Source organism: Schistocerca cancellata, chromosome 1 (genome assembly GCF_023864275.1).
Source record: "Schistocerca cancellata isolate TAMUIC-IGC-003103 chromosome 1, iqSchCanc2.1, whole genome shotgun sequence".
NCBI classification, from domain to species: Eukaryota; Metazoa; Arthropoda; class Insecta; order Orthoptera; family Acrididae; genus Schistocerca; species Schistocerca cancellata.
Genome location: NC_064626.1, coordinates 661269568 through 661283646, shown reverse-complemented (window position 1 = coordinate 661283646; position 14079 = coordinate 661269568). Strand labels below are relative to the sequence as shown.

At 46.1% G+C, this 14079-nt stretch overlaps 1 protein-coding gene across 1 annotated transcript in view; it reads right to left on the bottom strand.

The window, feature by feature from the left end:
• The window catches only part of LOC126183679 (ARF GTPase-activating protein GIT1), a 288183-nt gene extending 276694 nt beyond the window's left edge, over positions 1–11489 (bottom strand). Inside the window, exon 1 of the mRNA XM_049925857.1 lies at positions 11071–11489. Coding sequence (XP_049781814.1) covers positions 11071–11128 — 58 coding nt within the window. The 5' untranslated portion in view covers positions 11129–11489. The remainder of the gene's footprint in view (positions 1–11070) is intronic.
• Between the last annotated feature and the right edge of the window lie 2590 nt (positions 11490–14079).

The following is a 14079-nucleotide window of genomic DNA, read 5'->3' as shown; positions in this document are numbered from 1 at the left end:
AGACGGGGGGAGGGAGGGAGGGAGAGACGGGGGGAGGGAGGAGGGAGAGACGGGGGGAGGGAGGGAGGGAGAGACGGGGGGAGGGAGGGAGGGAGAGACGGGGGGAGGGAGGGAGGGAGAGACGGGGGGAGGGAGGGAGGGAGAGACGGGGGGAGGGAGGGAGGGAGAGACGGGGGAGGGAGGGAGGAGAGACGGGGGGAGGGAGGGAAGGGAGAGACGGGGGGAGGGAGGGAGGGAGAGACGGGGGGAGGGAGGGAGGGAGAGACGGGGGAGGGAGGGAGGGAGAGACGGGGGAGGGAGGGAGGGAGAGACGGGGGGAGGGAGGGAGGGAGAGACGGGGGGAGGGAGGGAGGGAGAGACGGGTGGAGGGAGGGAGGGAGAGACGGGGGAGGGAGGGAGGGAGAGACGGGGGAGGGAGGGAGGGAGAGACGGGGGAGGGAGGGAGGGAGAGACGGGGGAGGGAGGGAGGGAGAGACGGGGGAGGGAGGGAGGGAGAGACGGGGGGAGGGAGGGAGGGAGAGACGGGGGGAGGGAGGGAGGGAGAGACGGGGGGAGGGAGGGAGAGACGGGGGGAGGGAGGGAGAGACGGGGGGAGGGAGGGAGAGACGGGGGGAGGGAGGGAGAGACGGGGGAGGGAGGGAGAGACGGGGGGAGGGAGGGAGAGACGGGGGGGAGGGAGGGAGAGACGGGGGGAGGGAGGGAGAGACGGGGGGAGGGAGGGAGAGACGGGGGGAGGGAGGGAGGGAGGGAGAGACGGGGGAGGAGGGAGGGAGAGACGGGGGGAGGGAGGGAGAGACGGGGGGAGGGAGGGAGAGACGGGGGGAGGGAGGGAGAGACGGGGGGAGGGAGGGAGAGACGGGGGGATGGAGGGAGAGACGGGGGGATGGAGGGAGAGACGGGGGGAGGGAGGGAGAGACGGGGGGAGGGAGGGAGAGACGGGGGGAGGGAGGGAGAGACGGGGGGAGGGAGGGAGAGACGGGGGGAGGGAGGGAGAGACGGGGGGAGGGAGGGAGAGACGGGGGGAGGGAGGGAGAGACGGGGGGAGGGGAGGGAGAGGACGGGGGGGAGGGAGGGAGAGACGGGGGGGAGGGAGGGAGAGACGGGGGGGAGGGAGGGAGAGACGGGGGGAGGGAGGGAGAGACGGGGGGGAGGGAGGGAGAGACGGGGGGGAGGGAGGGAGAGACGGGGGGGAGGGAGGGAGAGACGGGGGGGAGGGAGGGAGAGACGGGGGGGAGGGAGGGAGGGAGAGACGGGGGGAGGGAGGGAGAGACGGGGGGAGGGAGGGAGAGACGGGGGGAGGGAGGGAGAGACGGGGGGGAGGGAGGGAGAGACGGGGGGGAGGGAGGGAGAGACGGGGGGAGGGAGGGAGAGACGGGGGGGGAGGGAGGGAGAGACGGGGGGGAGGGAGGGAGAGACGGGGGGGAGGGAGGGAGAGACGGGGGGGGAGGGAGGGAGAGACGGGGGGGAGGGAGGGAGAGACGGGGGGGAGGGAGGGAGAGACGGGGGGGAGGGAGGGAGAGACGGGGGGAGGAGGGAGAGACGGGGGGAGGGAGGGAGAGACGGGGGGAGGGAGGGAGAGACGGGGGGAGGGAGGGAGAGACGGGGGGAGGGAGGGAGAGACGGGGGGAGGGAGGGAGAGACGGGGGGAGGGAGGGAGAGACGGGGGGAGGGAGGGAGAGACGGGGGGAGGGAGGGAGAGACGGGGGGAGGGAGGGAGAGACGGGGGGAGGGAGGGAGAGACGGGGGGAGGGAGGGAGAGACGGGGGGAGGGAGGGAGAGACGGGGGGAGGGAGGGAGAGACGGGGGGAGGGAGGGAGAGACGGGGGGAGGGAGGGAGAGACGGGGGGAGGGAGGGAGAGACGGGGGGAGGGAGGGAGAGACGGGGGGAGGGAGGGAGAGACGGGGGGAGGGAGGGAGAGACGGGGGGAGGGAGGGAGAGACGGGGGGAGGGAGGGAGAGACGGGGGGAGGGAGGGAGAGACGGGGGGAGGGAGGGAGAGACGGGGGGAGGGAGGGAGAGACGGGGGGAGGGAGGGAGAGACGGGGGGAGGGAGGGAGAGACGGGGGGAGGGAGGGAGAGACGGGGGGGAGGGAGGGAGAGACGGGGGGAGGGGGAGAGAGACGGGGGGAGGGGGAGAGAGACGGGGGGAGGGGGAGAGAGAGAGAGAGAGAGAGAGAGAGAGAGAGAGAGAGAGAGAGTGAGAGAGAGAGTGAGAGAGAGAGACGGGGGGGAGAGGGAGAGAGAGAGAGAGAGAGAGAGAGAGAGAGAGAGAGAGAGAGACGGACGGGAGGGGGGGGGGGGGGAGAGAACAACATAAAAATGGTCTCTTGTCACAAAGGTCCCCATGGATGCGTCACTGAATCATGGGTGAGATACTCGGGCTGCAAACTGTGAGATCAATGGCTGAAAATGTTCTGTGAGCCACACTGAAATGGGTTGCAACTCCAGCGTTAACTAGGCAGACGTCTAATTCTGAAAGGCAGTGTTCTAGCACTCGGCCTCTGTGAGACATAGTGTTGCTGTCCCCCAATAAGAGGAAGGGCGCCGGGAGCTGTACCATTAACTCTAACAGCTTGTGATAATGGAAAGGTCTGTCTGGAGATTGATAAACATTACACAGTCATCTGAACTGACAGGTAGATACTCTTGGCCATGGCTTCGAGTACAGTAATAAGGGGCACCTGCTCACTGAAAATATCAGAGCATATGAGGGTATAGATCCCACTGGACACCCTTTCAACAATAACACAATTGGTACAGTACACTTTGTAGTTTTTCAGAGCAGGGAATTGTGTTGTTGTACATCATGTTGAGTGTATCTAATTTAAATGATATATCTAGTGTTCCAGATATACTCCCATCGGAAGTCAAGTGTGCTCTAGATAGCTTGAAGAAGGGAACAGTGCCGGGTGATGATGAGCTCAGCGTTGACATCCTCAAACTGGCAGGAGAGGTAACAATAAATCACTTGGCAAAAGTATTTACTTCCTGCCTGCACTATGCTTCAATCCCACTATCGTGGAACAAGGCTAAGATTATTTTGATACACAAGAAAGGATGTATTCACAATATTAAAAACTACCGTCCTATCAGCTTGCTCTCAATTTTGTAGAAATTTTTTACAAAGATCTTGTTAAACCGAATTAGTTCCACCCTAGACTCAGCCCAACCTATAGAACAAGCTGGATTCCGAAGCAATTTTAGCACTATTGACCACATTCTGACCGTTAGTGAAGTGATAAGCAGAGCGAATGAATACCAACTGCCTCTCTGCATTGCCTTTGTTGACTTTGAAAAGGCATTTGACTCCGTTGGCCATGTAGCTGTCCTCCAAGCTTTGAGTGAGCAAGGAGTGGGAGCAGCATACATTGAAGTGCTCAGGAAAATCTACGAGAATTCTTCAGCTTATGTTAACATCGGCGAATCAACTCAAGAATTCCGCATCATGAGGGGTGTTAAGCAAGGCGATCCCATCTCCCCAAAACTGTTCTCTGCTGTATTGGAAATGGCTATGTCAAAGCTGAGCTGGGAAGGTAAGGGAATTAGAATTAACGGAAGAAGGCTTACCAACTTGAGATTTGCTGATGATATTGCCTTACTGGCCAAAGACTTCGCAGAGCTCCAAAACTTAGTTACAGATCTTGCATGGAATGTCAGCTGGTTGGCTTGAACATGAACCTTTCCAAAACAAAAGTAATATCCAACAAATGGGTCCCAGCTGGAGACGTGAAAGTCAAGGACAGTCTACTAGAAGAGGTCAGTGAATATGTCTACCTTGGCCAGATTATAAATATGAAGGGAGACATAAGACCAGAAATCTATTGACGCATCAAGCTTGGTTGGCAAGCATTTGGGAAGAATTCAAAAGTATTCAGATAAAAAATGCCAGTAAATCAGAAGAAAGCAGTATTTGATCAATGCATTCTTCCTGTGATGACGTATGGCTGCGAGACATGGACACTGAACTCATTCACAAAAGGGAAACTTAGGACAGCACAGAGAGCCATGGAGAGATCAATGCTGGGCTATACAAGAAAGGATAGGAAAAGGGCAGATGACATCCGGTCTGTGACGAAGGTTAATGATATCTTTAGAGAGAGTAGGTTCCTTGAAATGGCAGTGGGCTGGCCACGTCGCAAGAAGGAAAGACAACAGATGGACGAAGCTAGTACTGGAGTGGAGTCCGAGAGAGCACCGGAGGCCTAGAGGAAGACCACCAGACAGATGGGACAAAGACATCAAGAAGATCGCTGGTAACACCTGGCAGAGAACTGCCCAAGACCGTCCCACTTGGAGAAGACTTCTGAAAGCCTACCTGAATCCACAACTCGAAGAGGCCACATCATCTAATGATTGAATTGGCTGATGATGATGATATCGTGTTTCCTGAAAAGCTATGCCAATTACGGATTAAGCAGCCATTAAAAGATGGAGTTCGGACAAATGGAAATAATAGCCATTACAGTTCCACTGAAGGAGTGTTGGAGTCACGTCTGAGAAAGCAGTGAATGGAAGCAGATGGGTGTGATTACTTCGATATCAGGTCATGGTCCACCTGACTGCTTGACCAGTTGTCCGTGTGCACAGGTTCGAGCACTGCAGGGTTGGGGAAAGGAATATCTGAAGCCTCAGAAAGTAGCTTATCTTTCTGCTTATCCTTCTCAGACTTCAATTTCTCTATTTTATCTTCTGGGAGAGAAAAGGATCATACTTTTCTTCGGCCCACAGCCTGTGGCTGCTGGTCCTCGCCTTGAGAGGGGAGTGCCTTGACAGGTGTCCTCATCCCTGATTCCAGAGGACGACTAAGCATCTCTGTCCGCACCGATGGTGTGTGAACCACCAGTGCTATAGGTGTAGGAGATGAGGAAGATGACGTTCCCTCCCCCAACTGTAGAACAGGTCCCAGAATACTATCAGGGCCAGGAGGCGTTATGCAAGACCTTGTCATTGTGTGATGTGCAGACTGTGCTATGACAGTTGCAAAATTGGAGGCCATATTAGTCGGATGAAGTCTTTCAAACCTTTTCCTTGTATCTTGGTAAGACAGGTGGTCAGGCATTTTATACTCTTAAATTTTTTTCCCCTCTTCAACACTGAGCATTGCAGTGAATGAGGAGGGTGGGGTTCTGGACCACTGACACATTGAGGGGGTTGGTCACAAGGGCTGCCCTCATGGGACACCTGTCCACATGTCCTACAGATAGCCTCATTGGAACAACGGGAGAACATGTGTCCAAACCTCTGCCACCCAAAACATCTAACTGGATGTGTAAAGTAAGACCTGACATCACACCTATAAACCATGATCTTAATCTTCTCAGGTAAAATGTTTCTGTCGAAAGCTGGGACAGAAACTCCAGCATCCACTCTATTATCCTTGGGTTTATTTTGGATGCAGCAACCAAAATTGACTCAATGCCATGCCAGAATAGTATGCAGCTCATCATCATTTTATAGTATTAGGTCCCAATGGAAGATAACACCATGAATTCTATTGAGCTTGTTATGTGAAGAAATGGTGACTGGTATATCTCCTAACTTAACACAAAAGATCCATTTCTCATCTTCTCTACTTTCACAATATCCTCAAACCGATCTTCAGTATTTTCGACAAAAAAACATTGCCTTTGTTGTAATGAAAGAGCCGCTGTCAGTGCGGGAACAAACCAAGAACTCAGCAAACTTTCCACTTCCATTTCTCCTCACCTGGCTCTAGTCTTGAGGCATCGTCAATGACAGAAACATCGTAGGATTGTAAACATCTGCATTAAAATTACTATTCCTGATTGATGGGATGACTGTGTCAGCATGGCCACTAGTAAGTTTGTTCCATTTCACTGTGGATCATCCGGCCCGATGCCCCTCTCTCCCACTGGAGGCTCTACCCGTGGGTGTCACCCCACCAAGGCAAAGGCCACCTGGCACAGTAGCCGTTGCCCAGAGTCCTGGTACATCGAAGTGGACAGGCACTGACTCCTTGGCAGATAGGAGGAGGTCACAGCTCAGGCATTGGCAGTGTGATAACCCCACCATGATGGACTGGCTATCGCACTGGATTTCAGGTGCAGAGGTAGATCCACATGATTGGTAGGTGAGGAGATAACACTGCACAGTGGAGAGAGAATGTACCACAGTAGGGCGAACTTCCCCCAAACGGCTCGCACTTCAGTAAAATTTGGAAAGCTGAAGTAAAATCCAAAAAGGGGACCTGAATTTAAAAACCTAAAAAGGTTAAGGAAAAAGCATTACTAAAAATGCGAAAACAGTGGAAACCTTAAACTGTCCAAATAACTGTTACAAGACGAAGGTAAAAAAAAAACTTGACCCAATAAAAAGAAAGACTCCTATTAGCCACCTCTTACAACAGACAAGGAATATTCTTGAGCGTATTCTAGCCCCCGAAACTGTAAGGGATTGATAGTAGTTAGAGATATGGTGGTGTTCAGTTGGAATAGGGTAGTCACCCAAAACTTTGGACTTCAAATGTTTAGTAACTAGCAGTGATGTCACTGTTTTGAACAGCAATGTGCCTTACACAACTGTAACAGATTATAGTGTTCTAGCCAAACCATCAAGGCCTTTCCGTGTATAGAAGGGCAATACCTTCTCAACACATCGTCGTCTCTCTTTATCATAACGAACGCAATTTGACATGTTGATACAATACCTGAATTTTAGAGGAAGATTGCTCAGCAGGGCTATCCTCCCGTGCTCACTTTTGGTGGTGCATCTCATTGGCGTGTAGCACACCTTAAGACTGAGGGTTTTTTTATGCTAGTTTTTACCATATTCACTGTCCAGGCAGTCAAGCCAAGATCCCTATTCCCCGTGACACAAAACATGTTACCACCACGAAATATGGTGGCCGCTGAAGCATGCCCAGAGCTTACAGTGACAGGGGACAGCATTTATCAGTCCCCAGCTCACGAATCCCAAGGTCGACAAGCCCATAGCCAGCAAACAAATGTCGAGTCTCTGGGGGCGCTCATAAGTAATATACGGATGGAGAAGGATGAAGAGTTAGGGTTGATGAAGTCACAGAGTCTAGGGATGAATTCAGCTGTGGCAAACCTTGTTATTCTCTTTTCTAGTAGGTCGTCTGAGCATGTGTTATCATTTGCAGAGGGTCAAGTGTCACTGGCTGACAGAGGGTTGGTCAGATACATAGTTGTTACAGGTAGCAATTTTGTACCTGTCAGAGGAAGCAAAGTCATTCATACGTTTCACAGTGGTACTAGACAAATCAAAATACTGAGCAGCTCAAGCAGGTATTGGTAGACACACAGGAAGCAGAATAGTGCACAGTTTTTTGTGACCAATTGGCTGGTATTTCTAAGATGCCTAGCGAAGCTGGGGAGGATACTGTGAACAGAACTAAAAAGCTTAATGTACATACATATTAGTGAATATGTACTGAGGAGGTAAATAAGGAATTACTACAGGAAACCAAGAAAAGTGCACTCAATGCTTTGCTGAGGGATTAGACATCAGAGATGGCGAGGAAGGTGTGCAGTCATGTGCCTAAGGATCTCCATGCAATAGTGAGGTTGATGCTGGAAGATGAGGAAACATGTTTTGACAACCAAGTTTAGGCAATGTGTGGATGTGGCGTCTCCTGCAAGTGAGGCCTATAATATGACACTAGGATTAGACTTCCTGTATCAGCATCACACTATAATTGACCTCTGAGGACGTGTAATGGAGATTAGTGGGAAAATATTCTGGCTAGGAGGTGCTGTCGTCAAGATCGATTTGTTGTGTGGAGCATCTGTTGTACAATGCAATCCGGGTAACCTTATGAACAATGACATTAAGACTTAATTCTCATGGCTGTGTGCCAAATGGCACCGGGAAACCACTATGGGTAAATGTGGAGCCAGACTTATCTGTAAGTAGGTTGTGTGTATCCACTGGGAGATAGTGAGGTATTACATGCAGCTTCTTGTTTAGTGAAGCAAAATATTGTACACAGATGGGAGAGGGGCAGAGGTACGGCTGTACCCAGCACTGTCAATAATTTTCATGTTGAGGTGATAAAGTGTTAAAGGAAACACTGGTGGTGACATCTAAAACTCTGGATGAGGAGGAGGATTGCTCCACAGAAGGTGTAAGCTATAAGAGCACAGGATGCTAATAACACCGCATTTTGTAGAAAGGTGAAGCATTTGGAAGGAACAGTGAGTGCGAAGATGGAAGAGCTATTGTTAGAATTTCAGGACTTGTTCTTTCCAAGAGGGCCATTGCCTGCAACACCCATGATGCAGCACAGCCAGAGGCAGTATAGAATACCATGGTCTCTGCAGTGGATTTTAGAATAGTTTACTAATCAACAGTCGGCCAACAGCATAACAGAAGAGTAATAGCTGCTGTGGGGCGGGAACTGTAATTGTACCAAAGAAGTCTGCAGAAGATCTGAGGTTATATCTATTCTGTTGCGATTACTGTTATTTGAAGAGTAAGACTACAACAGATGCCTACCCAATTCCAAACATCAAGGAAACGATAGCTTTAAATGTCAGAAATGTAAAATTGTGCACTTCACTAAACAAAAAACCGTAGTATCTTATGACTATAATATCAATGACTCAGTGTTGGAATCAGCAACTCGCACCAATACCCGGGTGTAACACTTTGTGAGGATATGAAAGGAAATGGTCACACAGGCTCGATCTTGGGTAAAGCAGGTGGTAGATTTTGGTTTACTTGTAGAATACTGGGGAAGTGCAATCAGTCTACAAAGGAGACTGCTTATAAATCACTCATGCGACCTGTTCTAGAAGATGGCCCCCAGCGTGTGTGACCCGTACCAAATAGGACTAACAGAGGATATTGATGTATACAGAGCAGGGCAGCACAAATAGTTACAAGTTTGTTTGATACATGGGAGAGTGCCACGGAGCTACTAGAGGAAACGAATTGAAAGACTCTTGAAGATACATGTCAACTATCCCGAGAAAGTCCAATAAGAAAGTTTGAAGAACAAGCTTTAAATGATGACTCAAGAAATATGCTACAATCCCCTACTGAGGATAAAATTAGAATAATTACTGCATGCACAGAGGCAGAAAATTATGTTTTCAGCAGCCTTGGAACATTATCAGCATAGAAGAATGCCATTTGGTTTAAAGAACACACCAACAACATTACAGCATTTGTTGAAAGGATGGAAGCCTTGTAAATGCTCAGTGCATCTAGATAACATAACTGTTTTTTCAGTGGATATGCAGGAACACAGTCAAATAATCAGGGGGGGAGGGGGGTGTTCAAAGCATTAAGAGCTGGACATCTAACAAAGAGTAAAAAAAGACACTTTGCATTGCAAGAAGTAAAATATTTGGGTCACATAATTAGTAAGGATGGCGTTGAGAACTGATCTGACATTGATAAAGGCAGAATGATATCTTCCAGTACCAGGAATGATTTACAATATTTTCTGGGTCTTTCAGATTATTATAAACTTCACAAGATAATCTGCAGATACAGCACAGCCATTTACACAGTTATAAAAGAAAGGTATCAATTTTGTACACTCTGAAGAGCATCAGACAGTGTTCACCCAACAGGTCTCTCAGCAGCAATGCAGCATCAAGACACACTTGGTATGCCTGCAGTGCACAGGTCTGTGTAAGGGATATGTCACAAACCATGTACACTTGCACTGCAAAGACTTGACATATTTTCTATGAACCAGAGTTGACCTACTTCTGCAAGGTGTCTATCAGTTGGAAACCAAAGCTCATCATGAACTGACAATAGTGACATTTCGTGACTCTTTAAAAGTTTTTGGGATAGAGAATTTATCCTTGGCTAGGAAGCATACCTAATTCAAAGAATGAAAATAAAAAAATAAGGAAAGGTAACTGGGGCTCCCAACAACACCTGTTTGTTTACTAGTTACTTGAAAACAATATCATTAGCAGACAGCTCACATGAATGGTGTCATCCAAAATGCAACATCAATAATAAGAGCAACATGCATACAGAAAAAAAGAAAAATCCACTGTATGGTTAAACAGAGGGATAAATACATGAGCATCTACACATTAAGAACTTGCAGACTATGTTTGTTTATTCATTCAGTTGTCATCACTAACTCAAAAACTAAGTGGATAGTTTTGAAAGTCAATATTACTGCTGCAGGGAGAAAAATTACCAACATCAATGACTCAGATGAAGGTAACCAAATGATACCAATTACAGGAACTGTTTGATAATGAGAAATCAGAAGTAACATGTGATGAATAAAGTAGACAAAATTGTGACTACAACAAAGATCAACCTATGAAACACTTTCCAATCTTCACTGTAGCCAAATTCTTTCACATGTCTGTAAGTACCAAAACTGCACTCCAATTTGCAATAAAACAAAGAATATTGGATAAATATCTGTGTGGTAAATAATAATCTTCAGGTATTCTTGACTGCCACACAAATCAATTGATACTGCTGAATTTCACATATTCTTCCACAAAATGAAGTTAATTGGGGATTTTATTATAGGAATTGGGCCAGAAGTGTGAATGATTAACTTCTATAACTTTCACTCATGTAAGCTGTTTACTACTATCACCCGCCCCACTGCTCTTATCCCATACTGCTTTCAATGATTTCAGAAACCCCACCACTGTCATAAGGGGACTTTTTTCTAAGTAATTGTACTTTATAATCTTCATTAGGCCTAATACTTGATGGCTGTTGCACATAAACTAGGTAAATATTTAAAGTATGGGCTACATATTATTTTATATTACGTGTGTAGATGGTCTAGCGATTAAACGCCCAAATTATTCTCTTATATAAACAAGGCCCTACACGATATAATGCTCGTTTACATCGTATTTGGCATAAACAACTTTTTCAATGAATTTCAACTGGAAATGAACAACACTAAGAAGTTTAAAATCTACACTTAAATTAAATGTATAAACAAAGAGGTGCTCGAGTTTGATAGACCCATTTCCAACACCTTGAATTTCACATTACTACAGTATTGAGTAACCCAACAGCTGATGGTTTATGTCTTAATAAATTGCCATCATGTTTATGTTTTCAAACAACAAACAGCACTACCTTGTGAACCGCAGTCTGCACAGACGTCGGTGATAGTTCGTAGTTTTCCTTTTGACATTTTCCAAAATGTTCATTTCCATTAATACTGTCGGCAGTGAACACTTTCTTCGTGGAAAGGCGTGGAAAACGAGTAACTGTCACCGAACAACAAGATTTATGTTTTCTACATAGTAGTACTTCGTATTAAATTTAATTGTACTCTCCTTCAATTAAATGTCACGAAACACCCAGAGTCATCGCACAACCGAACGAGCATAAAAACGTCACGTATTTGCACCAAACTAGACTCCCAACACTCGTAATTTGTGAAGAACATTTCCACAATAGCAGAAATGATTTACCATTTAACATCTGTAGACATCACATCTGAAAAATAGTATCTCTGAGCCAATTGTGTCTAAATGAATGTGTAACAGGTAATTTTGTTGACAGACTGTTAAAGTTCTAGAACAACAATGCAAAGCGGAAACAAAGCCTTCGATGATTGAAATTTACGTTATTTACATTTTTCCTGGGCTGTGTTAAAAACACACATGGAAACTATCGAGACTGCATCGATTTGATGAGGTTACTCCCACAGCCCGCAAATCACTATTAAGTGCGCGTGGCGCCTCGTAGCTGAATGGAACGCAGGATTAATGACAAGTTAGGTATTGACGTGAAAAATATTCAGACTTCTAACTAAATAACAACCACTGGAATTACCACCATATGCCCAAATTTGCTAATGTTCCAAACACACTGTTGGAAGTCACTATAAACAGCCCAGAAATAAAAATTTCATTGCTAAATAGAATATGGGTGTTAATAACTGTTTCAAAAATGAAAATATTATCAGATGTTTCCGTTTTGGCGTTTTCCATTGAAAACACTTAATTGTTCTACCAAATACATCTTCAAATTTTAGACGATGAGATGTTTACTACAAACGTAATACGCCTACGTTACAAGATGCACAATATAATTAATATAATGTGCTATTTATGTTCCAAAATAGGCACACAATAGGAAGACAGTATTGTAAAGTTAGTTATTATCAAATATTTGCTGAGAAAACTGAAAGCTAGATGTGATTTTGGACAACAGTCATTGGCCACAGGATGACATGTTGTATTTGATCTCCGACAGAAATCATCACTCCATACACTTCCCCCATTAGCAAAACTGACGATTCCTTGATGCCTCATGATAGGCTCATCAACCATATCCTTCTTTTCTTCGAGTTGTGCCCAAATTCAATTCAGAATCCGCTCGTTAGTTTTTCTGTAGTACCACATTTCAAATGGTTCTGTTCTCTCCCTGACAGAATTTCTTATCGGCAACGATTCAATTTAGCATACTGTTACACTCCTGACAATTAGTTTCAGAAAAGTCTACTTTACACTTAAATTTATAGTAAAGTGGATGTTACATGTTAGATGTCTACAAGATGACATTTAGTTGTCAATTGATTTTATTTTAGTGATTCCCTGAGTGTGTGAAGACACGAGTTTGACCTTGTACATATTCTATGGGGTCTACCATAGAATAACAGATGTGGAAGAGACAATGAATATTCATATAATATTCGCTGAAAGATGTAACAGAAGGTTCGTTGAACATTTCATGTGTGTTCAGATATTCCAATACCTGAGACAGAATATCAAAGTCTGCTGTAGTGCATCATGTAAAATTATCAATACCCAATCTACATCTTATTTAATGATGGATCTGAATTACAAAGTTGCAAGGTGTACCACAAGGTTCCATACTCGGGCCAGCATTGTTTATTCACTACGTACATTATTTGCCGGAATTTATAATACAGAAACAAACAATGCATACTGATGACACTGCAATTGATGCGTTGAGAACCATAAGGACCTAAAAGTGGGTCCACACAAGCAACAAAAGTGTCACCACAGCTAGTGGCATATTGCGATTGCAATGCAGTTTGTAATGTGACACCCTTCTCTAACAGCACTTTATCTTTACAGAAATAACCGATACTATTTATACTATCGATTCTCGTATAGGTGAACATTAGTTCAGCTGTTTAACTAAAAGAATTTCATATGACTTCGTATATGATGTATTGTATTTCAGACGAAAATGTATAAAAATAAATTACAGTAGAGCGTCGATTATCCGAACGTCGGTCAACCGAACGACTGCTTAACCGAACTGTGTTATTGTTAGAAAGAGAAGAGGATGGAGAAGAAAGTATCTTCAGAAATCATAAAAATATTGACTTGAAAGATGCGTCCTACATGATCAGTGCAACATGGAATTGTGTAAAGGAAGACAATTTGAAGAAAGCCTGGAATAAAATTTTGGACACAGAAGAAAATTCACAAGGTATGATTGAAAATGACGAACAGAATGATATGTCCGAAATTCTCGGTATGCTAAAAGAAATAGATTGCCACAAATGTGATGAAGAAGACGTTCATGAATGGGTGAATATCTATGATGCAGATCCAGGACACCAAATCATGCAGGACAGCGAGATTATAAACGTCGTCACTGATAAAGAGAGGCCACCAGCATCTCATCAATCAGTGCTCCAAAAAGTGAAGATGAAAGTATACAAACACCTTCTGAGGCGTTCACTTGTTTAGATACTGCCTTGCGATGGTTTGAAGCCCAAGATGAAAGTGACCAGTTTTAGATATCTGTAATGAAAAAAGTACATGACTTAGTTGCTCGTAAGCATGTAGGCTTGCTTAGACAGACCAAAATAAAGGATTTTTTAAACCTTAATTTTGTATACTGTGTGTATCGTTCATGAAAGATGCGTATGTAATATGTATATACACTCCTGGAAATTGAAATAAGAACACCGTGAATTCATTGTCCCAGGAAGGGGAAACTTTATTGACACATTCCTGGGGTCAGATACATCACATGATCACACTGACAGAACCACAGGCACATAGACACAGGCAACAGAGCATGCACAATGTCGGCACTAGTACAGTGTATATCCACCTTTCGCAGCAATGCAGGCTGCTATTCTCCCATGGAGAC